This window comes from Armigeres subalbatus, chromosome 2 (genome assembly GCF_024139115.2).
Source record: "Armigeres subalbatus isolate Guangzhou_Male chromosome 2, GZ_Asu_2, whole genome shotgun sequence".
Classification (NCBI taxonomy): domain Eukaryota; kingdom Metazoa; phylum Arthropoda; class Insecta; order Diptera; family Culicidae; genus Armigeres; species Armigeres subalbatus.
In genome coordinates this window covers 402,584,189-402,611,190 of record NC_085140.1, presented here as the reverse complement: position 1 = coordinate 402,611,190, position 27,002 = coordinate 402,584,189, and the positions used below count along the sequence as shown (strand labels likewise).

General features: G+C 39.0%; 3 protein-coding genes across 4 annotated transcripts in view; 1 reads left to right on the top strand and 2 right to left on the bottom strand.

The window, feature by feature from the left end:
• LOC134213317 (pre-mRNA-splicing factor ATP-dependent RNA helicase DHX16) overlaps positions 1-24,609 on the bottom strand; it is a 31,296-nt gene extending 6,687 nt beyond the window's left edge. The window contains exons 1-4 of one of the 2 annotated variants that reach the window (XM_062692276.1): positions 23,178-24,609; positions 23,000-23,114; positions 21,431-22,854; positions 2,559-2,696 (exon numbers count right to left, since the gene is read on the bottom strand). In XM_062692276.1, coding sequence (XP_062548260.1) covers positions 21,578-22,854; positions 23,000-23,114; positions 23,178-24,458 — 2,673 coding nt within the window. In that variant the 5' untranslated portion in view covers positions 24,459-24,609 and the 3' untranslated portion in view covers positions 2,559-2,696; positions 21,431-21,577. Of the gene's footprint in view, positions 1-2,558; positions 2,697-21,430; positions 22,855-22,999; positions 23,115-23,177 lie in introns of those variants that run through there. The other variant, XM_062692275.1, reaches the window with a different exon arrangement.
• LOC134210242 (zinc finger protein 728-like) lies at positions 1,701-2,684 on the bottom strand. The gene has a single exon (XM_062686285.1). The coding sequence runs from the start codon at positions 2,682-2,684 to the stop codon at positions 1,701-1,703; it is 984 nt and encodes a 327-aa protein (XP_062542269.1).
• On the top strand, positions 18,914-21,221 carry LOC134213318 (cysteine desulfurase, mitochondrial). The gene is made up of 3 exons (XM_062692277.1): positions 18,914-19,156; positions 19,251-19,327; positions 19,851-21,221. Exons 1-3 carry the CDS (start codon positions 19,063-19,065, stop codon positions 21,015-21,017), a joined length of 1,338 nt encoding a protein of 445 aa, XP_062548261.1. The 5' UTR covers positions 18,914-19,062; the 3' UTR covers positions 21,018-21,221.
• Positions 24,610-27,002: the final 2,393 nt, after the last annotated feature.

The following is a 27,002-nucleotide window of genomic DNA, read 5'->3' as shown; positions in this document are numbered from 1 at the left end:
TCCTCGTGAAACAGTTCGAATTGTCTTTTCGGAAAAATCTTCGAAAATTTCTCGGAAAACGATTCGAAAATTTCTCGAGAAACTCTTTGGAATTCCCTCAAAAAACATCTGAAAATTTCCGGGAAGCTCTTCTAAATTTCATCAGAGAACTTTTCAAATTTTCTTCGGGAACATTTCAAAATTTCTTTGGATTTTACTTTGAAAACTCTTCGGCATTTTCTCGGAAAACTCTTCAAATATTCCTTGGGAAGCTCTTCAAAATTTCTTGGAGAAAAGCTTCTAAATTTCATTGGAAAACTCTTCTAATTTCCGTCTATTCAGAAATTTCTAAGAAAAAATGCTTCGAAATTTCTTCGGAAATTCTAAGACGCTTAGCAATTTCTCGGGAAACTCTTCGAATAATCTTAAGAATTTCCTCAGAAAACTTTTCAAAAATTGCTCGAAACACTTCAAACTTCATCGAAGAATTGCTCAAATATACTTCGGGAAACACTTCCGATATTCCTCGTATTGGAAAGAAAGCAGTTGTTCATAGGCTCTTCAATTCTAAAGTATATGAAAACTGATTTCTCGTCAGAATGATTTCTCATTATATGTACGCCGCTTCCATCGACGACAGGTCGCCGTTGATATATTTGACGAAGCCAGCCATGTCTGCTATTGTTGGCTGAACAGCATCTCCAGGGAACACGAAGGCCAGCGTATTTTTCACCGCGACTCCACCCGAAATTTTGATCGTAGAAGAACGCTCTAATCCGATCAAATACAAAACCGAAAACCAAGCTATCGAGGACACAAAAGCGTGTTGTCTGATCAAAGTTTGATCGCTCACTGATCTCGCCCATTTGCAATATACGAAACAATAAGACAGGATTCCCCATCGAATGAAACTAAGGATAAGAACCAAAAAAAATGATTTTTTTAGACACATACATACATACATACACACATACACACGCACACATAGTCGAACTGAGTCGATTGGTATATAACACTATGAGTCTCCGAACCTCCCATAGAAAGTTTGTTTTTGGAGCGAATATAAGGCCTTTACGTATAATTAGTTTATATGTACGAGAAAGGCAAAAAGAAAAAAAAATGCTTTAGTGAATTTTTGTTTTATTAATCGACTGTAACATACGCGTGTACAATTCGCAATACTTTATATTGCAAAATCTTGTTTAGTCATTATAACGTTGATAATAAATAAATCAATCTAAATTAACATCTTTGATATAATAACGACTAGATAATAAGTTACTTATTAATTATAATGACTTAGACCATTTACATACCATAATATACCATCATTGTCTATCGAATATTCCTAGATTTTAATGTGGTTACTGTATGCGCACAAGGTTCCTGTTTTGCGTTGCTTGTATAATTAAATCTGCTCGCTCCTATTCTGACTACCTCACATTTTGATGAATAATGATTTTACAACAATAAAATTACGCAAAAATGCACAAACTTCTTTATCGGGTTAAATGCAGATGATTTAAGCTGCTAGTTAAAGTGCGTGTTTAGTGTAGTATTGGTTGTAGCTGCTAAAATATGTCAATTTGCTTGGCCCCATATACTTCTCAATCTCGATCATGTAACTTCCGATGGCGCTTCAAGTTGGAGGAGCAGGAAAACTTTTTCAAACAGACGTCGCAGCAATACGGACGTTCACCTTAAAATCAAATCAATATTTGCTACATATCGTTTTGTTTCAAACATATCAGGGCCTTACCAGTGTGCGTACGATAGTGAAGTTCCAGGCTGCGAGCATTATCGAAGACTTTGGTGCAAGTGGTACAGCGGAACGGATTCTCATCGCTATGCACTCGATAGTGAGTCTTGAGCGTCGATGCGTTGAAAAACGCTTTGGAACATATATCACATTTGTATGGCTTTTCGCCGTCGTGCAGCAGCATATGTTGGCGGAGATCACTGAAAGATTTGTGGCATACATGGCACTCGTGACTGACTCGAACAGGTGGACCACGATTCACATTCACTGGAGAATGAATATCAATTGGCTTTTCATTTGGGCTGCTAACGATGTTGTTATTGATATTGACTCCACTTGGACTGGCCAGTAGACTGGTTTCATGTCGATCTCGTTGGTTAGGTGAGTTTTCCGAAGCTTTGTTTGCCGTTCTTTGGGAAAATTTTACCTTCGAATGAATGTATTCCACATGCATGTTTAAATTTTTCGCAAAGTGAAATGTTTTTGGGCAATAAAAACATTTGAATATTTTCTCTTCTTTATGACTAGTAATGTGTTTCTCCAGATGCTCCAGAATGGAAAACTCAGACGAACAAAATTCACATTTAAATAGAGGAACTAAACTTGCATGACGACTGAAATCAATTCCATTGTTCGATGATAGACACGTTTGCACAGGGAACTCCATCCCATTGGAACTTGTGTCAATTTGCATTTCTTCGGAAACGTCGTTTGATTCCGATTCATCCCATTCTTCAATATCAGCTTCATTGATATCATCATCATCATCATCTTCCTCATCACCGGGAGTACCAAGAAAAAAATCTGGTTCAGTTTTAATCACAACTTCTGGCTCAAGGAAGGTCGATCGTAGATATTCATCGTTTTGAATACACTGTTCGCGAAACTTATAGAAACTCTCTACCTTTGATCTGCATGGTACGCATATCGTGGTCGGATATCCCATCTTTTGGTGTACCTAGAAACGGATCAAACAAAACATAAGAATTGACCTCTCCCGTCAAAACTTTTATTTCAACTTATTCCTTAGTCTTTTCTTTGATTTATTTAAGGTCAATTTTCCCAAAGAACGCATATTTTTTCATGCCGCTAACAATTTTAAAAATAAAAACAAAAACTGAAAAAATTGGGATAGTTTTTTGATCACCGTACATGACACAATCATTATTGATGTTTATTGGCATTTATCGGTGAGTACAACATCTAAAGCTCAAAGTAAAGAGGGAGCGCAACAATTAAGAACAGTATGAATAGGTGTCGCAAGCGAGCGACGAGTATGAAGTGAACAGAAATTGAAATTTTAATAGAGGGCCAGTTGTGAGAACAGCATTATTGAAATCGATGTTATTTTGCCTAACGTCCACCCAGGAACGGCTTGGGTAGTAGCATGGTGACAGTCAAAATAACAGCGATTTCAACCTACTATTCAACAACCTACGCCGAACACATGAGAACAGTTCTAGTGATCGGTGGCTTGTTAGGACATTCATACGAAAGTCGCGCTACTTTGCTTCACGCCTCATCCCGCAGCTCTTACTTTGGCCAGAATGATCTTATTCGAACCGCAACCGCATTTTGCTATTCCTTTTTGCATTTTTTATTTATGTTTACATTTTTGAAATATCGCAATTAATTTATTCGTTTTTTTTTTTCTGAAAATCATACAAAGCAGAAGGAAGAGCCTGTTTTGGTACAGTGAAAAAAATAATTGAAGGAATAAATTTTTTGAAGGAGAATTCAGCAGAAATTTGTTGTACGAGAAAGGCAAAAAAGAGCAACTTCGTTTGATAAGTATTCCTGATCCCAGTGTTAGACTATTCAACCAAATGGAGCCAATCTAATAAGTTTTAGTTGCTTTAAATTTAATCTAAACAATTAGAAGACAGCTTTTTGGAACGTATATTGGGATTGAACATCATATACCTAAAACGAATAATAATTTGTAAATCAATTAACCCTTGATCTATTAGGGTATTAAATCTGAAAATCGGCATCATACGCACCTTCACTGTTGTGCAGTCGTAAATTATCGTCTGAAGCAGATCACTTCCACTATCACCAAAAATAGATTCCAAGTTGTCATCGCCGGACAAGCAGAGCCTGCAAATGTTCTCAATTTTTGCACTAGAAAGGAAGAAATTTTTTCGGCAAACCAAATTATTTGATGAGCAATGTTGGAGGGAGCTGCGATTTAGATATTCAAGAAAAAATCCTTCCTAAAACTACTTACTGAAATGTGCTCATGTTTATGAAAATAACATCTGCTTATTTTTGAATTAGGAACTGCAATTTATATTAAATGAAAATTTGAAAAGAAAACTTTTTGCGAAAAATGTTTACTGCTGCTGTCGGCGATGGGCAATGATGGGCAGCAGTACTGCCAGAAGAAGTGTCAAAACAATGACTGATTTTAGGGTTGATCAAAATGCATACCAAAATTGTTCAGGTTATTAAATACACGGAAAATTGTAGCTTTTCTTTCATTGCTAATCGAAGAGGTTTTTACGATTCGCGGAGTTGGCGATGTGACCAAAATAAAAACCTCTGTAGATAAAAATCGTTATTTTTTCAAACAATTGAAACTATTGCATTTAGTCAAAAATTGTTTTTATGACGCTTGTGAACTATGGGAGCAAGGTGTGGACGAGATTCAAACGAGCAAAAAAATGTAGCACTGCACGGTGTTATCTGTCGCAAAATCGAGCTTTTATTTGTCGCTGACAACGTCGCTGGCACTAAATTGAAGTTCGGAAGTCGATATATTTCTATAGTATCGCATAAGAACTTCTAGTCGAACCGTGCTGCCAAAAAACCAGGAGCCTCTTTTAGTTTGAAAATAATCGTTCATTGTTAATAGGAAAACTGTCTAATTCGTTGAAGCTTTCACGTTATTTATAATTCTATCGATTTCAAGAAGTGAAGAAAATATACTTTCTAGTATAGACACTATAGGTTCCATACACGCTTAGATCAGTTTACCTATAAATAGGTACTTCATTCACCCATATTTGAGTAATTCATAAATTACTAATAATATGGGTTAAATTCACCAATAAAATTGGTGAACTTTACCTATAATCTAGAAAAATTGAATTTACCCAAATATGGATGAAAATAATGACATTTACTTTTTACTTCGTTTGGAACAATTTGTTTTTTTTTTTTTGATCAACAGATAATCATTTCAAAATCTTTGAATTTTAGTTGTTTTTTAATCAAGGTAAGCATTAATGTGTTTTACTGAAAGATGGGCAAGTCATCAATTTAATAAACTTGCATGTTTTCTAGATTACAGATGTTTGGAAAACGGAATATTTTCATGTAAATAATTGTATACTTCGGATCGAGCTTCGGATACTCCAACGGCAGATTGCTTCCGATGAAGTTTGCTGGTAAGTTCGATTGTGCTACTGCTAATAGTTCAGGGTCTTAAACTTTTTCAATTATTTTCTTTACAGGAAAAATCTGGCGAAAAGAGGAAAATGATATCCGGAAGAATGAATCAACCAGTGCCTAATGCATACGTCTCCCCAAGGGAAGAGTCCCGTCGAGACTGTATTTGTGATTGCGTTCCATAAAGTTGAACAGCTGAACTACCAGGCGACATACAGCTGCAACATCAAGCCATCCTATATTTGAATCATCCGCCTCTACATCATATTTCATCGCCAACACACGTTTATCCGAGAATCGATCCGTAAACTAGAACTATACGATCACTATCCGGTCAGCCAGTGGTACGAGCTTGGACTCCACCAACTACCCACCGAATCTTCCTCTTCCTCTTCCAATGTACCACATGGTGGAACCGGTTCTACCTGCAGCAGAAATAAAAAATCTATCACAGATTTCGGTCATGGTGATACATTATATCCTGGAGCTGGAGCTGATGAGAGAAGCGCCAAAAAGCAAAAATTTCCGAAATAAAAAGGTCCGTGCGATTCTTCCTTTTGGTAAGTATTTATCTAATGAGTGAAGCATCATTGAGGCAGCACCATTATTCCAGTCATTTTCGTCCTCGTTCAAAAATGTCAAGAAGGGGAATGGGGGTGCTACCCAAGTTGTCATTTTTCCTATGCAAATGGATACTTACACACTTCATTATCTCGGATTTCAGACTCACTTCGCTGACCAAATCCCCAAAAAGCAGAAATATAAAATTTCACTACTTCCGCTGCTGAAGAATGGCAGAGTGGGGCCTGAAGATTGGCAGAGTGGGGCCTGGATCTACAACAGATTCGACGAATAAGAATGAGGCCGAAACGTACTGAAAATATTAGCAGGTAAAACAGTGATCTAAGACCGCGTTCATAACATTAAAATTCCTTTTTTCCGTTCACAGAATAAGCCGATGAATTAGCCATGGAATTAGATCATCTCTGTCGCTCCCGCCACATCGGATTTTCAACAAGCAGACAAGTTCGGCGATGGCTTTCGATTCAAATTATGATTAATTTTTTATTGGTAAATTTCAGAAATAAAATTTTAAATATAAATCTTTTTGTTTTACAAATATTATTTCAAAACATTTCTATATCAATCAGTATGTCAAACAAAATTAAAGCACAAAAAATCATCCAAATATGGGTGAAATTAACCTATAATTCGCTCCTTTGTAAGTACCTAAATATGGGTAAAATCAGTTTACCTATAAATAGGTAAATCTCAATTCACCCATAAATACGTATGTGCACTTTTTGGCGATTATAGGTACTCTTCACCCATATTTGGGTGAACTGAAGTAAGCGTGTAGACGAGCGCAGGCATGGTTAGGTCATTTCGATTAAGTGTGTTTTTTCACTTTTTCACAGTGTACCACGCGAATTTGACGTCACATGCTCCGTTGCTTGGATTGCAATCGTGACGTCATGCTCGTTTGGCTACACTAACTGACAGTTCGTTTGGCTACACTCGCCTTCGCCTCAGCTCGTCTATGGAATCTACAGTGTCCATACTTTCTAGGGGTCTGTCTCATTTGGAGAATTAAACTGAAATTAAACTTAAAAGTGACATTTCAATAATTATCAAATAACCCTGCTTGCAAAGCAAGATTATTTTTGACAGATATCGAATCATTTTGCATCGATGTCTTATTGGAATTGCTGGGCAGCACCAGTAATTCTTATTACCGGGTTATTTGCTAATTTTCAAACTGTCACTTTTAAGTTTTATTCTCCAAATAAGACAGACCCTAAAGCCCCAAACGCAATTCAACGGAACGGCGACGGAAACGGAAAATTTGACAGTTAGCCCATATATTTTCTGTCAAATTTGCCGTTTCCGTCGCCGTTCCGCTGTATTGCGTTTGGGGCTTAAGTGTTTGGAACACTGAAAATAAGCGACACGCTTGATTAATGTTCTTTCGAACGTGAGTTTAACGTGTTTCATCACTGTGTATATTCACTAGCAATACACGTTATACTTTTAGGAAATTAAGTTGAATCGACACCACTAGATTTCACAGTAAAATTCAACGTGTTTTGAACATCGATCTAGTTGACGTTCAGTTTGACAAATTAGCATTATGGCGCCTGCCTGAAGTTGTACTCCTACATATTTTACTTTGATTTTTTAAATGATGTGGAATTTAATAAAGGAACAGAGCTTAGAGGTAAATTGAAGATTTAGTTATTATTATTTTTGTTTTGTTGAAAAACCATCTGTTTCACAGGTAGTTCTATTCGGATCCCCTTATGTGAACTTTGCCATCAAGTCAACGGGGAATTATCCGGCGAACTTCGATCATGAAACAGCTGAACGGCAACACATAATCGGTCAGAGCTCCAACGAAATCCTGCCGCTGCTAACATTTCGCTGCATTACAGTCGAGACAACCGTTTTATGTCCATATGTGACTGTTAATAGTGTGTAAGCAAGTGTAAATAAATACCCGCATAATTACAAACTGTACATGGATATTTTCCCGTGCGGTCGACAACAGTATCCTTTACTGTTGATAACTGTAAATGAACAATGTCATATAAAGTTTTAACAGTTTGTGGTACGGTTATTTGACAAATAACAATATGTTGGATGGGTTGTTAAGTTATGTCACCATACAAAATCATCTGTTTTCGCTTGCAAAATTTTCGCTCAACAGTATGATAAAATGTTGACATATAATGCAGGAAATAAAGAATATTTTTGAGACAACATGTTATATGTTGACATTTAGTGATGATGTCGAGCAGTTATGGTTGAATCGATCGAAAAGTATTCGATAACCGCAACGTAAACTATGAAGCTATATCTTACATCGTAATAATGATTCTGACCATATAACATGTTGTTTTTTATTATGCGGGTAGTTTCGTTGTTTTATGCGGTTTTTAATAAATCATTCGTTACAACATATTACATGAATGGGTTTTATTAAAGTTTAGGGAAGATTCATTAATTACGTAACGCAAAAAATGGGCATTTTCAACCCCCCCTCCCCCCATGTCACACTTTTTGTATGAAACGTCTGAAAATTTTGTATGGATCGTTACACTTTGGTCCACTCCCCTCCCCTCAAAGCGTTACGTAATTTGTGGACGCTCCCTTATCTGCAATTTTAAAACATTTAGAGACAAATTCTGAAACGCATTTTTCATTTTATTAACGAGAGCAAAATCCATTGAAATTTAACGTGTTTCGCATTTCAATTCATGTTGTTTTCCAATAGCATCGCGCGTTGCATGTTTTGACATATGCGACTGGATATACACGTTCTTTTACATTGTTTTCAATAAGTGAGGATTTATGATTTTCAGTGAAGAAATGGATGAGTGAATAAATCTTTTCAACCAAACAAAAATTTATTAAAATTATAATAGTTTTATAAATTATACCATCTGGCATCATGTTGTCGTAGAACGTGTATATTTTTGTTTACGTCGCATTTTCTACCGTTCCGAGAGAGAATGAGAGTAAAATGTTGAGAGATTGAGTAAAATTTTGCTTAGGCCGGGAACTGGGGTGGCATTGCGCATCTCGATTCGAACGAAATTCTATCGAGTCGAACATGTTTAGCATTATGGCTGTCGATTCGATCTCGAAAACGACTCATCGTTCGAGTATGCTCAAGGAGGTACAAGAATAACGAGATGTTTTGGCATTATGGATAGTCGATAGCACACTGAAAAACGACTCAAGTCGAATGAAAAACGCTCGTCACCTTTATAGCTTTCGAATGTTGTTCGAGAGCCATTTTTTGCTGAAAGTTTGATTCATATTTGTTATTATTTCTGTACGGGAAGAGAATAAATGGTTCATTATTGTATCTTGATGGAAAAAATGTCATTAGTATACCTACTTTTATAGTTTCAATATCCAGCTTTTTACGATAGCCATAAACTTGATGAGACACCCCTCGATAATGACAGATGCTGTGTACAGTAAACTATAACAGCATCGAGGTTGCATTGATTTTTAGTTTGTTTTATTATCTGTCAAAAATTTTCACTTATGGATAATTGTTTACAAATTACGGTAAATCAATTTGAATATTAAATTTTTTATAAATTATTTCAATTCTAGCGAACCGGGAAAGTAAGATTTTACAGCGAGCAATGTAGTAAATTTATGCCAAGTTTTAGTTAATCGTTTTGAGGAATGCAACGGAGAACCTGAGAATACAACTGGCAATTGCTGCGTGTGCAAAGTTTAAAAATTTTGCAGTCACTAATGAGCACTGAAGATGTCTCCTATGTATTAGAAAATAAAAAATATTATACAATTTACTCTGTTGTTGTCAACGACTGGGATGTAGTCAAGGATGTAGTCATTCTTGGTGACCTCAATTTTTCTAAAATTCCTTTGGTCTAATTTTATGTTGCTCGACGTTGGACGTTCCTGGAATCCTTTCATACCACAACACTTCACGTGATAGCTACAGTAACGCGATTCGTCAGTTGTACCCTTTGCGCCGATAGAAACAGTCTGTAGGAATTATTTTAAACTCTTACGGGCTTAAAGTATCATTGCATCAATTAATAACTATAGAAGTGCATGTATGGCACTAACTTAAGTATCGCCTATAAGCTAATTTCTAATACGGTAAGCTTGCGAAAAGCCAGAAAGAAGTCAACCACAATGCCACAGTCTTAAGCAATTTGATTTCTAATCCTTTTCCAGTTCTAGTCGTTAAGCAAATAGAGTACATTCGCAAACTATTTGCAATTCTTATTTAACATGAAATTGTTTCAACATGGTTTCAACTTATTAGCTTTTTGTATAATTTTTCTTTATAACGACTTTATTTTCACAGAAACCTCATTGAAACACATATGGCGTAATAGCTTATAAATTATTTCTTGCTCGCATTCAAGGAGGAGTTTATAATCTTAAGAAAAATCCGTCGCTCCAAAACAACAACTTCACAACTCTCCCTCATATATTCTGTTTTCCGCATTATTTATGCACAGGCCTGTGCAAAAAAAGATTCAATATTGCGAGTTGTAGTGACGAAATGATGATGTAGAAAGTTCATCCTTCCTCCATATTCTTCAAATGGAAAAAAATAAAGTGCATATTCCACCAACCTAAAAAGATTAGAAAATTAGATATATTGGATATGTATTTTATATTATATTTATTTTTGAAATTGAAACTCAAGGAGCTAGACTTTACTAAGTAAACTCTAGCTCTTTGATTGAAACTTGAGAATAAATTTTTTTGAAGTTTCATTGTAAACAAAAAGTTAACATAACAATACAATACAGCATACTTCGATCTAAACCGGGCAAATTTATGGTGGACAGCCCAAATGTCAAAAGGGGTGATTCAGATATTATAGCAGATTAAGAATAAAAAGCTGGATGCAAACTCTAATTATCCCGAAAACCGCGTAAAAACAACTTTAACTAAAATCGTATTTCTTGACGATTTCGAAACCCCACCCGATACGCACTTTTACCACCGACGTGTCACTGGCGCTCGCTGATTGTCTCACACTTTTTAACGGTTATTCGCTTTTGCGGGCGATCGCTCCTGTCAAATGAGCTAAGACACAACTCCGCTGCAATGTTAATACACGTAGGTTGGTGGCTCAGCTATGAAAACTTCGCGAGCCACTATGGGGATGGCGGAAGTGTTCGATGATTTTTCAACATGGCGTCGTGGGCAGCAAATTTGAATTATTTTCTATGGGGTGACACGTCGGTGCTTTTACCCCACCGGTGGGGTAACAGTGCGTTTTTCACTTGTCTTGCAATAAGGGTTCTACTACAACGAATCTCAATAATTTCAATATTTTTTCCACTGGGTAACATAAAGGAAGAGTATATGAATCATCGACACTGATTTGATATGCAGAAGCTTGCTTCATAAGGGCCACATGATCGATTGAAAACTTAGTGCGTACTCTTGCCCCACTCTACTCTATTTGCTTAGAGTTTAGTTCTGGGTTGCGCAGATTTGGAGCGGAATGGATTTCATGTCGCGCGGAAATAGCGCGGATTTGATTTTAGACGGCGCGGAAAATATTTCAGGATCTCCGTAACAACCCTGTCTACATGACCTTGCTCTCCAACATCGGATGAAGATGAATTGTACGTGTGCCTGGTCAGTTTCTTTTTATCGGTCACACCAAAACTCATCTGGAAAGCGTTAAATGGACAGCGATCATGTCGACTCCTATTAATGATAGCGAAACGAGTTCCAAGTCTAGTCAAGTACGCATTGCACTTGCACGGAACATCAAGATATCGGTGTAGGTGGTGGTCAATAAAGCTAGAAATTTTAATTGAAGCCTAAATTACTCATTTTTCAGGACAAATTGATATTTAACGAAGCTTTTATATAACTATAGCCTATATACAATAATAATTTGAGAAGATTCACAGTAATTAGGTTTGATAGGATATAAATCTTTGGATATACGTCGGCCTGGGGCGGTATTGCCAACTGTATAGGAACAAGGTCATCTCCAGTATTAAGAGTCACCTAACCCTTAAATGCATTTAAAAATGATCAAAATAGTTTCTGAGTGAATCAGAGATGATTTAAAACAAAGGATATGGTTTTAAGAGTAAAAATTAGTTTTAGGCAAATTCTGATATTGTCGTAGTGCCAGTTATCAAGAAATCAACATTAAATACGACATTTTTAAACGAAGCATCATTTGAACATAATCCATAGAAGTGCAAGAAATGTATCCCCTATTCTAAATAAATTTAGCACCCTTTAATATAGTTTTTGGTCCATGCTCGTCTCGCCCCGAGAGGGTGGTTATATTGCCCCATATGGTACACGTAAAAAAATAACCTTATATGTTATGGCAAAAAAACATTCGAAAATACTTATACTCTTCATTTATTTATTTATTTAATCAGACTAAGGCCGAAGTGGCCTGTGCGGTATATAAGAGTCTTCTCCATTCGGCTCGGTCCATGGCTACACGTCGCCAACCACGCAGTCTACGGAGGGTCCGCAAGTCATCTTCCACCTGATCGATCCACCTTGCCCGCTGCGCACCTCGCCTTCTTGTGCCCGTCGGATCGTTGTCGAGAACCATTTTCACCGACATTCTGGCCACGTGCCCGGCCCATCGCAGTCGTCCGATTTTCGCGGTGTGAACGATGGATGGTTCTCCCAACAGCTGATGCAATTCGTGGTTCATTCGCCTCCTCCACGTACCGTCCGCCATCTGCACCCCACCATAGATGGTACGCAGCACTTTCCTTTCGAAAACTCCAAGTGCGCGTTGGTCCTCCACGAGCATCGTCCAGGTCTCGTGTCCGTAGAGGACTACCGGTCTAATTAGCATTTTGTAGATTGTCAGTTTGGTACGGCGGCGAACTCTATTCGATCGGAGCGTCTTGCGGAGTCCAAAGTACGTACGATTTCCAGCCACTATGGGTCTCCGAATTTCTCTGCTGGTGTCATTTTCAGCAGTCACCAGTGAGCCCAAGTACACAAATTCTTCTACCACCTCGATTTCGTCACCACCGATGCAAACTCGCGGTGGGTGGCTCACATTGTCTTCTCTTGAACCTCTTCCTATCATGTACTTCGTCTTCGACGTGTTGATGACTAGTCCGATCCGCTTAGCTTCCCTCTTCAGTCTGATGTAGGCTTCCTCCATCTTCTCAAAGTTACGTGCCATAATATCTATGTCGTCGGCGAAACCAAATAGCTGGACGGACTTATTGAAAATTGTACCACTCGTGTTAATCCCTGCTCTTCGTATTACCCCTTCCAATGCGATGTTGAATAGCAAACACGAAAGACCATCACCTTGCCGTAACCCTCTGCGGGTTTCGAAGGGACTCGAGAATGCCCCTGAAACTCGAACTACGCACAACACCCGATCCATCGTCGCTTTGATCAACCGTGTCAGTTTATCCGGAAAACCGTGTTCGTGCATTAGCTGCCATAGCTGGTCCCGATCGATTGTATCATATGCGGCTTTGAAGTCGATGAATAGATGATGTGTGGGCACGTTGTATTCGCGGCATTTCTGCAGTACTTGGCGAATGGCGAACACCTGGTCCGTGGTGGAGCGTTCGCCCATAAAATCCGCCTGGTTCTGCCCCACGAACTCCCTTGCAGTTGGTGCTAGTCGACGGCATAAAATTTGGGAGAGTACCTTGTAGGCGGCGTTCAGCAATGTGATTGCGCGGTATTTGCTACAATCCAGCTTATCGCCCTTTTTGTAGATGGGACACACGACACCTTCCATCCACTCCTGCGGCAAAACTTCCTCCTCCCAAATCTTGGTAATGACCCAGTGCAGCGCTCTAGCCAGTGCCGTGTTTAAATAGCTCTCCTGGTAGTTGGTCAACCTCAGGGGCTTTGTTGTTCTTCAGCCGGCCAATCTCCTCCTGGATTTCCTGGAGATCCGGAGCCGGTAGAATTATGTCCTGCGCGCGTTCTCCCAGGTCCATCACCATACCGCCATCTTCGTCTGCCACATCGCCATTCAGGTGTTCTTCGTAGTGCTGCCGCCACCTTTGGATCACCTCACGCTTGTTCGTAAGAAGGTTCCCGTTTATGTCCTTACACATATCAGGCTGTGGCACGTGGCCCTTACGTGAACGGTTTAACTTCTCATAGAACTTTCGTGTGTTATTAGCACGGTACAGTTGCTCCGTTTCTTCACGGTCTCGATCTTCCTGCTGGCGCTTTTTCCTCCGGAAAATCGAGTTTTGTCTGTTCCGCGCCTGTTTATATCGTGCCTCGTTCGCCCTCGTGCGGTGTTGCAGCAATCTCGCCCATGCTACATTCTTCTCTTCCACTAACTGCTCACATTCGCCGTCATACCAGTCGTTTATCTGATCCGGGGGCACCTTCATTATGCCACCTAATGCCACCATATGAAAAAGTTAATAACATTCATAAGTTAATAAACCCAGATTAATCCACCTAGCGGTGATGGTGCCTTTCTCGTTCGTTCAAAAGGTTTGAAAAAATCTAAAATAACACCAATATGTGGATTGGTCTTATTTTTCATATTTGTTTATATGCATAAAAATTTTTTTCGCCAAACGCAATTTGTTGCAAACAAATCGGATGAGCTTAAAAGCAAAAAATGGCATTTTATTTAGTAGTTTTAAAATTAGTATTTTCGCCATAACTTTTGACCCAATTGTACGATCCGGCCAAGTTTCTATAGGAAACAATGGGACAAGATTCTGCGTCGAATGCAATCTGTTGTGAGCGACCTGAGAAGCACACATATTGCACATCAATCACAGTAACTTAGATATGACCTGGGCCCTGTAGCATAATCAGACTAATAATATTAGCTACAAGTTACAAGTTACAAGTCAACAAATTACAAGTGCTTGTAATTTGCGTCGCATAATAATGTTTTGCCAACTAATAATATTAGTACTTGTATTATTAGTAACGTTTAAATTACAAGTCCGTCAGGTTCATTTACCTGTCAAAATTCATCCGACAGTTCACTGTCAATGCGGAGGTAAACGATTTGTTTACGTTTGTTTGCAAATTTGTGGATAGAATATATATTTTGACTGCGATAGGTATGCACGGAACACTCTCTGTAAATTTATTGATTCCGCGGTTTAAGCCGGCTTCGTGGTATTGGCATTTTTAACCAAGCCAATGTAATGCACACTGGAGTCGTTTTTACGTGGTCTTTGGGATTGACTTAAGTTTTAATTAAGGCGATTTGTAAGTTACGCGAACGTATCCTCCATGATAAATCGAATCCCGCTAGACTTGTTTGTTGTGGGTTTTTGAAGAGGTTTTAATTTACGTGTATTGTAAGACTTATGCGGGTTTAGATTTTGCTTCTAATTCGATTATGAAATTTGGACGATTTCTTTTTTAGTTCAACATACTAACTGATGAAAATATCGTAATAAATTCTACTCAAAATTTAGGTAGTTTTTCCGTTTTTCCTTTCTTTCCCATGATTGTTGTCAAACATAAAGCAATATGCATGGTCTTAAACGAGATTGTTTAGTATAATAATACAATAATACTACAATAATACAAATTTAAGTAAATTAATATATTCTCAATTTTGAGATGAATAAAGTCAACTTTGGGTAAACTAAACTCAGCTTTGGTTAATATGTTTTAAGTGGATTAAGTTAAACTACTAAGTGTTAGGAAACTCATATTACTCAAAATTGGGTTATTGGTCCAAAGTACGGATTTGAGCTAAAACAACCCACTTTTGAGTAGTTTTGGGTTTCTGTGTACTGCATAATTGCTAATGATCTTTAGCGCTCCACCATTTGAATACTTGATGTCAGCACTTAAATTACTTCTACTATATCCAAAGTCATTTGACAATTTTCATAATTCTCAGTGTTATATGGGAACGAGAAATTTATTTTAGTGCACAGTATTTCATTATATGGTAATTTGAAGCAACTAGAATAATAGTTTCTTTCTTTGTTAAGTCGTTAAAAACAATTAAACTATGCATAATTACTTTGCACAGCTAAAATAATAAAATGAAAGCTACTTGTAAATTAAATTACAGCACCATTCATACTTGTAAAAGAAACTACAAGCCAACGCTAATAATTTCTACTTGTATTTTCTTTATGCAACAGTTACTTGTAAATTCCACTAATATTATTAGTGCGGTTTACTTGTAATATTAGTCTTGTAAATTCATACTTGTAGATTCATTATGCAACAGAAAAATACAAGTTACAAGCGACTCTACTAATATTATTAGTAAAATTTCGATTATGCTACAGGCCCCTGATTCAGTCACAATATGGTTACTGCAACCAGATTTGTTGAAATTGTGTTGCTTGGGGAATAAATGCAGTATAGGGTGAAATGCCCAATAGTGGACCCCCTAGTAGCGGAATTTTGCTCTTCCTGTCATACGGCTTAAAAATTTTCAAAATATTAACTCTGCTTGATATCTAACAACAAGCTCTGCATCCCCTCTTCACGATACATACATAAAACACCCAAATACACGACGTTATTCGTTGAAATTAACATTTTGAAGTCTAACTGAATTCGCCCTATAGTAGACCCCCTGGGGGTCCGTAATAGGAAATTGCTTCCCTATAGTCGACACTTCATTTGATTTTCATGTCCCGTTTCGGGATGTTCTTCTTCCCTATTATGCACCCCCCAAAATATTCCTATAATGGACACTCTCGTGTTTATTTTTTATAGAATTGTAAAAAATCATCTAATTTGACTTTCCATAGCATTTCCAACGCATGTAATCAAATCATAGGACTGTAAGGTAGGTTCTCCCGATAGAATTTCATAGCGAAAAGTTGACATTGTGCAGTAATAATGCAAAAATGGCTGGAGGGTCCACTATTGGTTGGGGGTCCACTATTGGTTACTTTACCCTAAGTGCTAAGAAAGTGAGCTAGACTTTTTTGAACTCTTTTTCACAATAAATAGTAATTTGACCATAACATCTAATCCCATAGTCCGATCTGGCTAATTTTCAATAAGAAAATATGAGACATTCTGCGTCGAATGCAAATGCGAGCAAATCGGTTGAGGAAAAGTGCTTGAAAAATGAGTGACATTTTTTTAGCGATTTTTTCATAAAAAATGGTATAATTTTCGATCCCATAGTCCGATATGTCCAATTTTCAATAGGAAACAACGGGACAGGATTCTATGTCGAATGCAACTTGTTGTGAGCAAATCGATTGAGGATAAGTGCCCGGAAAATGAATGACATTTTTTACGCGATTTTTTCGTATGAATTTGTATTTTAGCCATAACTTTCGATCCCATAGTTCGATCTGGCCAATTTTAAATAGGAAATAATGGGACAGGATTCTGCGTGGAATGCAACTTGTTGCGAGCAAATCGGTTGAGGATAAGTGCCCGAAAAGTGAGTGACATTTTTTACGCGATTTTTTCATATGAATTTGTATTTTGGCCATAACTTCTGATCCCATAGTCCGATCTGGCCAATTTCAAATAGGAAACAATGGGACAAGATTCTGCATCGAATGCAACTTGTTGCGAGCAAATCGGTTGAGAATAAGTTCCCGAAAAATGAGTGACATTTTTTACGCGATTTTTCCGTATGAATTTGTATTTTGGCCATTCTGATCCCATAGTTCGATCTGGCCAATTTCAAATAGGAAACTATGGGACAAGACTCTGCGTCGAATGCAACTTGTTGTGAGCAAATCGGTTGAGGATAAGTGCCCGAAAAGTGAGTGACATTTTTTACGCGATTTTTTCGTATGAATTTGTATTTTGGCCATAACTTCTGATCCCATAGTCCGATCTGACTAATTTCAAATAGGAAACAACGGAACAGGATTCTACGTCGAATGCAACTTGTTGTGAGCAAATCGATTGAGGGTAAGTGCCCGAAAAATGAGTGACATTTTTTACGCGATTTTTTCGTATGAATTTGTATTTTGGCCATAACTTCTGATCCCATAGTCCGATCTGGCCAATTTCAAATAGGAAACAATGGGACAGGATTCTGCGTCGAATGCAACTTGTTGCGAGCAAATCGGTTGAGGATAAGTGCCCGAAAAATGAGTGACATTTTTTGAGTAGTTTTGCGCACACACACACACACACACACACACACATACACACACACACACACACACACACACACACACACACACACACACACACACACACACAGACATCACCTCGATTCGTCAAACTGAGTCGATTGGTATATAACACTATGGGTCTCCGGACCTTCTATAAAAAGTTTGTTTTTGGAGCGATCATATAGCCTTTACCGTATACTTAGTATACGAGAAAGGCAAAAAGTATAAGTTTCGGAATGTATGTGACTAATGCGATGTATAAGTTTTTTTCTTATACATATCATTAAGCGCCTGCTTTGGCAAAAAAGTATTAGAAATCTTAATAATAAATAACATTATTTTTTTTTACGTGTAAATATAAGCATCATAAAAACATCTCTTTTAAAACCAGTTTATAAGATACTGAAACGTTATTAATCAGTGTTTATTGATATTGTTGTCAAAGACGGGTCATCATAAGGGTGTTTCATGGAAAAATTAGCAGAATTTGAAGGAGTGTTTATTTTACAAGGGTTACCGCTTAGGATGGCCATCTTGCCCCACTTTCCCCCATATAACCCTTATTAACTAATAAACTTTAGGGTTGATTCCCCGCATAATAAAAAACAACATGTTATATGGTCAGAATCATTATTGCGATGTAAGATATAGCTTCACAGTTTACGTTGCGGTTATCGAATACTTTTCGATCGATTCAACCATAACTGCTCGACATCATCACTAAATGTCAACATATAACATGCTGTCTCTAAAATGTTCTTTATTTCCTGCAATATATGTCAACATTTTATCATACTGTTGAGCGAAAATTTTGCACGCGAAAACAGACGATTTTTTATGGTGACATATCTTAACAACCCATTCAACATATTGTTATTTGTCAAATAACCGTACCACAAACTGTTAAAACTTTATATGAGATTGTTCATTTACAGTTGTCAACAGTAAAGGATACTGTTGTCGACCGTACGGGAAAACATCCATGTACAGTTTGTAATTATGCGGGTCTACTGTAGCAGGTAGGTACACAAAAGATTAATTTGTAAATTTCTTTAGATTTTTTGTCAATAAAAATGTGTGGAATTTTATTAGTGTAGAATGATTGGATGATTAAAAATAATATTCTCCGCCAGGTGTTCAGTGCATCAAAAAGAAAACAACCCTGCAGTCATGTGAAACAAAACGTCAAAATCATCTGCGGTCAAAAACAAAAACATTTTCAGAATTTATTGCGATGCGATTAGATTCCGCATGAGCACAGGAACAAAATATTACGAAATTATTTTTACGTTTGTGCAGTATATTTAATATAGACTGCTTTAACCAGTGAAAAAAAATATCAGAATGCTGACAATTTCACGAAACATCCGTGGTGCGATAGTGCGACAGGCTTTTCGCAAAAATGCCATACTCGCACAGTCTCGAACACTATCTTCCGGTGAGTAAAACTGCATTTCAATCAATGTAAAAAATTCAAGGTCAAAATAATCTGGAAGTTACATGCGATGATTCCGGTTTCTTGTTAATTGCAGATAAAAAGTATAGTATCAAAGATGAAGTACTTGACGGAAGGCCACTTTATTTGGACGCTCAGGCGACAACGTCATTGGTATGTGTTGCGAGAACGAGTTCATTATACTGCAAACAACGTTATCAGCTACATTGTTGAGTTTATTGACTCACGTTCCATTTATCGGAATTATCTCATTCAAGGATCGCAATGCAAATCAAACATTGAAAAGCAATTTCAGGCCTTACAGACATTATTGTGTTCGGGTTTATTGTCTTGATTTGGAACTGTTTTTGATATTTTATCATTGCGATGTGGATGACGGTGTAAGCATATGAATGGTTAAATCCTATTTTGCCAAAATTTATTCAATGATCAATTGGAAATCTAGGATGTAGCTTCATTCAGGTGAAAGACACTGCACATGATAACAAACTGTGCAAGTACTTAGAGCGATAAACTAACATGGCATATGTCCCAGTTGTAGGATGCTATACCAGTACAGAAGTACAGAATGGATCATGAAATTGGAATTTAATATTAATTATCCATTGGTTTTCTCAAAATGTTTGAACAAATACGAAATTCACAGAAAAATAATATACATTTTTTACGACTTCAGGATCCCCGGGTTCTTGACGCCATGATGCCATACATGACCGCATACTACGGAAACCCTCATTCCAGAACTCACGCTTACGGGTGGGAATCCGAAGAAGCGATGGAAACGGCGCGATCGCAAGTGGCTAGCTTGATTGGAGCCGACCCTAAGGAAATTATTTTTACATCTGGGGCCACCGAATCCAATAATATTTCGGTCAAAGGAGTGGCCCGGTTTTATGGAACGAAGAAAAAACACATCATCACAACCCAAACCGAGCACAAGTGCGTGCTGGATTCATGCCGAGCGCTCGAAGGGGAAGGATTCCGCGTGACGTACCTGCCTGTGCAGACAAACGGATTGATCGACATGGAGGAACTGGACAAAGCTATCACACCGGAAACGACTCTTGTTTCGATCATGACTGTGAATAACGAAATCGGCGTAAAGCAGCCCGTTGCCGAGATAGGCAAACTGTGCAAATCCAAGAAAGTATTTTTCCATACCGATGCCGCACAAGCGTTGGGAAAGATTCCGATGGATGTTAACAAGATGAACATTGATCTGATGTCGATCTCAGGTCACAAGATTTACGGTCCAAAGGGAATTGGAGCACTTTACGTGCGTCGCCGACCTCGCGTTCGAGTGGAAGCGGTCCAAAGTGGAGGAGGACAGGAGCGCGGTATCCGTAGTGGAACTGTGCCTACCCCGTTGGTCGTTGGATTGGGTGCGGCCTGTGAGCTTGCCATTCGAGAAATGGAATACGATCACAAATGGATGGAGTTTCTGTCGAAGCGCTTAATGGATCAAATCTTCGCCGCTTTGCCGCAAGTCATCCGCAACGGCGACCCGGTTCATACGTATCCCGGCTGTGTGAATCTTTCTTTTGCGTACGTGGAAGGTGAATCGTTGTTGATGGCACTCAAGGACGTAGCCCTATCGAGTGGATCCGCCTGTACATCGGCTTCGTTGGAACCGTCGTACGTGCTACGGGCCATCGGCGCCGATGAAGATTTGGCGCACAGTTCCATCCGTTTTGGCATTGGACGATTTACCACCATTGATGAGATTGACTACATTGCTGACAAGTGCATCAAGCATGTGACTCGGCTGCGCGAGATGTCCCCGCTCTGGGAGATGGTTCAGGAAGGCATCGACATCAAGTCGATCCAATGGTCGCAGCATTAGAAAGCATAAATGACGAACTTTTTTTTTGTTTAGTGTAATGCAAGGCTTGCGCAGCAGTTGATTTTGGGTACAGTTTTGGTAATAGTTATCGATCCACTTTTTTTCTGTTAAAATCTGAGTATGATAGACTTTAATAAATCGGCAATAATTGTAGAACTTGATAACTGATATTATTAAAGGAAATACAATTTTGCTTGTTCGGCAGATTTTTGGACATTTTTTAAGTATGCAGGCAGGTTCGAAATTATCCCTTTGTCGGGTGGGAGCGTTAACAGATCTGAAACGATGGTCTCTCCTTGGGATCTGACGTACAGTAGATATTACTTATTTAAAAATTACATTTACAAAACAGGCAGTCATCAGAAATAACGAACTCACGAGTGATTAGATAGAAGCAAATGATATTCACTTACCGGTCATCCGCTTCCGTTACAATTGATTCTCCCACAGCAGGCCGAAAAAACGGCGTGGTTTGCCATCACAGGAAAAATGGAACATCATTACAATCACTGCACTTAAATTCCTAAAGCGTTACATTCTCATCTGGACGCAACAAACCCCTACTCGGTCAGTGTAGCTCGTCCAACTGTTTTGGGCATCTTCTTGTTGGTGGAGTCCTCCAGCTCTTTAGGTTTGTAATAGTGCGGAGCTGCTTCCAGCAGCCACTTGCTCTCAATTTCAATCACTGATCTCATATACTCCTTAGTGGTAAACACCAACTCGTGATACAGCACCCACCGCGGGAGCTCTTCGAACAGTGCCGAGTTGGGGTGGATCATCACCGTTTGATTGTGCTTGACGGTTTTGTAGTGACCGCCCTTGGAAAGGCGAGCAATGTGGTAGAAGTAACCCGAAGTGATAGCCTTCCTAATGTTGATTGTCTCCGGCAATCCGGATACCATTTCGATTTCCACACGCTGCATCAAACCGACCAACTGTTCGCGGACATCACGGGCGCGCTTCATTGATCGGAATTGGATGTAGTTTTCGTAGCACCATTGGGTGCTGTAGTCCGATTCGGCCCATTGATTATAAACCTGCAACAAACTGAGATGGTCGCCATGCATATGGTTGAAATTTTTCCGCGCCGTATCAGCGTGAATTATTTTGTCTTTTGGTCGGTAGAAGATAGCTCCGTTGACCGAGAGCATTGCAGCAATTGTGACGACCTCTTCAGAGCATTTATACTTCTCACTGGCCAACAACATCTTGGCCATCATCGGATCTACTGGGAATTCAGCCATTCGTCGGCCAAGTTTGGTTAGTTCCCCGTGATGGTTCAAAGCACCTAACGCGTAAAGTTGTTCCAAAGCCAAAACCAACGTTTCATGAGGGGGAGGGTCGAGAAAATCGAAGTGAAGCAAATCGTTTATTCCGAGTGCTTTTAGCATCAGCACAGCATTGCCAAGGTTGATTCGCTGAATTTCAGGAACAGTGTTTTCTTCCAATTCATGTTTATATGCCCATGCTGTATAAAGTCGGAAACATTTTCCAGGAGCGACTCGGCCCGCTCTACCTGCTCGCTGGTTGGCAGAAGCTTTGGAAATCGGAACAACCATCAGAGTTTCCATTCCAGTCCGCGAGTTGAAGTTGTTTTGCTTGGCAAACCCCGGGTCGATCACGTAAATGATGTTATCGATCGTAAGGGACGTCTCAGCAATATTGGTTGCCAGTACCACTTTCCGCGCATTTGGTGGAGTTGGTTCGAAAATTTTTGCCTGCATGTCCGATGGTAGATTTGCGTAGATGGGAAGGATGAGCAGCTCTTTCAGTTTGGAACCCAGCCGCTTAACACGATCCTGAAGCATCTCCTGACAAGCTTCAATTTCTTCCTGACCTGAAAAATACAAAAAGAATATTTGCTTCGACATCACTTTATTTATTTATCGAGAGAATCGTGACCTAGAATAACTTTTCTTAATTTGCTTAATTGATAACGATTCACGAAAATATAATAATTAACTCCAATTGTTTTAACTCACCCGTCAAAAACACCAAAACATCGCCCAGAGGTTGGGTGGCATGAATTTGCAATACTGATACCACACAAGCATCGATATAGTCCGCTTCCGGCGCTTTTGTGTAGTAAATATCAACCTGAAATGTAAAAAAGCTGCATGAAAAGTGTGTACAGTAAACTAAAATAAATCTACTACTAACCGGAAATCGACGACCAGGAATCCTAAAAATATTTGCATCATCAAAAAACTCGGAAAATTTCTCCGCGTCCAACGTAGCGCTGGAAATCAACAGTTTCAGGTCCACACGAAACCGTGCGATATCCTTCACCAATCCGAACAAAATGTCCGTATGCAATGTCCGTTCGTGAGCCTCATCAATGATCATCACACTGTACGACGCAAGGTCTGGCTCTGAAAGGAACTCCCGGTGCAACGTTCCATCCGTCATATATTTGATTACGGTTCTCTCGGAAGTGCAATCTTCGAAACGAATACTATATCCCACTTCATTGCCCAGTTTTACTCCCATTTCCTGTGCTACGCGAGCCGCCACGGACATGGCAGCAACACGACGAGGCTGAGTACACCCAATCTTTTTGCCATCATTGGTGAATCCCGCTTCGTAGAGATACTGCGGTATCTGGGTTGTTTTACCGGAACCCGTTTCTCCCTCAATGATCAGAATTTGATGCTCTTTAATAGCTGCAATCAAATCCTCCTTAAACGGATACACCGGAAGCGATTTCTTCGTATCCTCAATGTCCATTTTCTTGCGTTCAGCTTCGGAAACAGGCGGCTTCCGGTCCTTTTCCTTCGTTCCATCCAATCGCAAAGCCTGAACGAAATCAATTTGATCGTCCAGCAACAACTCATACTCTTCTTGCTGTCTGGCTTTTGCATCTTTCGATCCAAATTTGTAAACGGCAGAGGCCAGCTGCTCAGCTTCCCACTTTTTTTGCTCCGCATTGGGAATCTTCTCTCGCTCATCCACCTCCACATACTCTTCCTTATCACCCTTCTTAATGTCCTTCGGCATGTGATACCGTTGAACCCTTTCAAGTTCCCTCGCTTTCTCATGATCCTTTGCAATTTGGAGCAAACTTTTCTTGTACTCACGATCCTGCCGTTCCCGATCCGTGATTTGCGACTCCTCAAACAGGTACTCATCGTCCAGAATGTCCGCCTCGAGTTCGGCAACTTTGTCATCTTTTCGTTTTTCCAGGTACTGGCGGCGGGAGTGAATCCTCAACTTCGGAAGCAACTTGTCCCGGTCTTCTGCCTCAAGTTTCAAACGTTTGGCCGCTTCTTCGTACGCTTTCCGGCTGGTAGATTCGACCACTTTTCGAGTGCGACCTTCGTCTTTCTGCTTGAGGCGCTGAGAAAACTCGTCTCGTTCTTTGATATCGCGGCGCCGAGCCTCCTCCTCGCTGTCCACAGAGCTATCCTCCGAAGAGCTCTCTTTTTTACGTCTGCTGGCCATTGTTGCTGTGCTTCTGCAGAGATTTCAGGAACAAATAACTTTTTGAAATACCAATAAATTCCACGGAATTTGTAAATTTATGCAAAAAACGTTTTCCTGGATTTTGTCGATTTTGTTTATTTTGCATTTGCTTCATTACACACTGAAAAAAAACATCCTTTCGCCGTCTATAGAATTACCCCGGATAAAAATATTGATCGAATGGTAAAGAGCCCCGCACCTAGGATCCCCGCACATAGGATACGTTTGCGTTGCGTTTGACAGTTTTCCCATGGGAAATGTGTCAAACGCAACGCAAACGTATGCTATGTGTGGGGCTCTTAATGCAGCGATTAAGGTCCCGTCAGACGTTGCAAGCAAATCACTCGCAACGAGCATTTTGCTCGCAGAAAGTGACAACTGTCAAAAATTTTCCTGTCTGACTACACTGAAAGTGATTGCATGCAAACAAATGACAACTCGTAAGCAAACGCTCGCTTGCAATGTGTGACTGCTAAGCGTTAAAAATTTTCAACTTGCAGAAACGAAATTGCGCTTGCTAGTGCAGCACTAGCAAATTTTTCGCTCGCAAAAGTGAAAACGTTTTCAGGTGGCAGTGTTGCACTGCAAAAATAGGAATGAAATTAGATTTTTTGGCCGAAAAACAAGTTTTTCGTTTTTGTTTATATTTGCATGAGAGTAAATCTGTCATTTGCTTAAAGTAAAAAATTGCTACGTGTGACTGCAATTGCGAGTGCTCTCAGAAATCATTCGCTCGCACGAGTGATTTGCTTGCAACGTCTGACGGAGCCTTTACAATACAGTTAATTGGATACCAGCTTTTTACACGACAGTGCCATAATGCTTTGATTCACCCCTTTTGACACTTGCTGTGTCCACTATAATTTTCCACTATAATTTGAAAAAATGGATCTTAGCAATCTGTGACTAGTTGAAATTTTCAATGAAAACATTAAACTGTCATATTTTGAAATTAGATAAGTTTCTAAAAATGGTTTTCATATTCCAATCAATTGTATCAGTTTTCACTATGATATCTTACTGCATAGGTAAAATTATTCAGAAAGGTGATCGGCAGTTGAACTAATGTCGGACAAGGATTTTTTTAATTCTCAATTGACATGCAAGATCCATTGATTACGAAGGGCGAAGAGGGAAGTAGAGCAGTCTGAGATTATCTCAAGTTCCACACAAAAGGATTGTATAAGTGTATATGAACAAGCCACACCATGAGAGTGAGACGTTTTACTTGTAAATTCTTTCCAAAAGTAATTTTAATGTAAAATCAGAGTGATGTGGGTGATGTCATAAAAACGCAAGGATGCAAGCCAATAGTCTTCTTAATGATCATCTATAAGCCACGAGGCTTGAAAAATATGGGTTCTTTGGGTAATATGCCAAAAAATCGACTGAGACAATAAAACGCGATACAATTTTTGACGGGAAAGGTCAATTCAATATAAATTAAAAGAATTCGTGATTCCGACATATAAACATCCCATTTCCGCATAGTCCACTTTCACATCGAAAAGGGAAAGTTTCATGCTTTCATAGTATTACAAAGCGCGGAAACATTGCAAAACGATCGCGCATTTTTATTTGTCCTATGCCATCGGCTATCACAATACCCTGGAGTTAAAATCCACCAATATCGCTGACCAACTTGTAGCTTGCTCATGCCAATAACACAGATTAGGTTTTACAGCCTTCCGGTAACCTAGGAAAAAGTGGTCATTCAGATCGTACAATATGTGATCAGTTTAAGATTTCCCCTGGGCCGATCGAATGCATATGAGGCTTTGTTCCGCTCTTCCTGAATTCATAGGCATCTCAAAGGATTTTCCAATCCGTTGTGTTTCAATTTAAGTTCTAGGCGTTCAACAAAAATCCTAGAAAAAACAATTTTATTATTTTTCGTCACTAAAAAGTAAAAGAAATACGAATTAATCCCAGAAGATTTGCACTTGTTTCTCAGACCATATGTTGATGTTTTACCAAATTTGGCAGATCAGTAAGTTGACTCTAAATCACGGCTACCAAGATATTATTTTAAATCAAGTTCACAGCACATGTCAAATTCGATTCACCCCTTGTTGATTTATGGCTAGCGTAAAAAGCTGGATAATATTATTTATTAATATATTGAGTTTTCCAAATGAATAAAAGTTTGCGGGATTCCACTGTATTCCTCTCAAAGTTTTTACGATATTTTTGTTGCATCTGGATCACCGCACCCACTTTGTTTTATACATGCTGCACAGTGACATTAGGGTTGGTGATTCCAGTGGTGGAGAACCATTGGCGTAAATAAGGGGGGGCGGAGGGAGGGGAGGGCTGGCCCCCTCCAGACCTACTTGTGGACCCCCCCAGAAAATTTTGAAAAGTAATTCCAACTTAGTCAGTTTTTATTGCATTTACATATTTCCTACATATTTCTTAATTTTGATTATGAATTCTATAAACATATTTTTTGTTGCGTTATCACATCTATGACCATTTGTTCAGCAAAGCATCGAAATATTTAAGTTGGACCCCCGGGAACAT

Excerpts from the sequence above, each read along its gene's own strand:
- LOC134210242 (XM_062686285.1), bottom strand. The coding sequence starts at position 2,684 with ATGGGATATCCGACCACGATATGCGTACCATGCAGATCAAAGGTAGAG.
- LOC134213318 (XM_062692277.1), top strand. The coding sequence starts at position 19,063 with ATGCTGACAATTTCACGAAACATCCGTGGTGCGATAGTGCGACAGGCT. Across the intron at positions 19,157-19,250 it reads GTCTCGAACACTATCTTCCG|ATAAAAAGTATAGTATCAAA; the intron begins GTGAGTAAAACT and ends TGTTAATTGCAG. Across the intron at positions 19,328-19,850 it reads CTCAGGCGACAACGTCATTG|GATCCCCGGGTTCTTGACGC; the intron begins GTATGTGTTGCG and ends TTACGACTTCAG.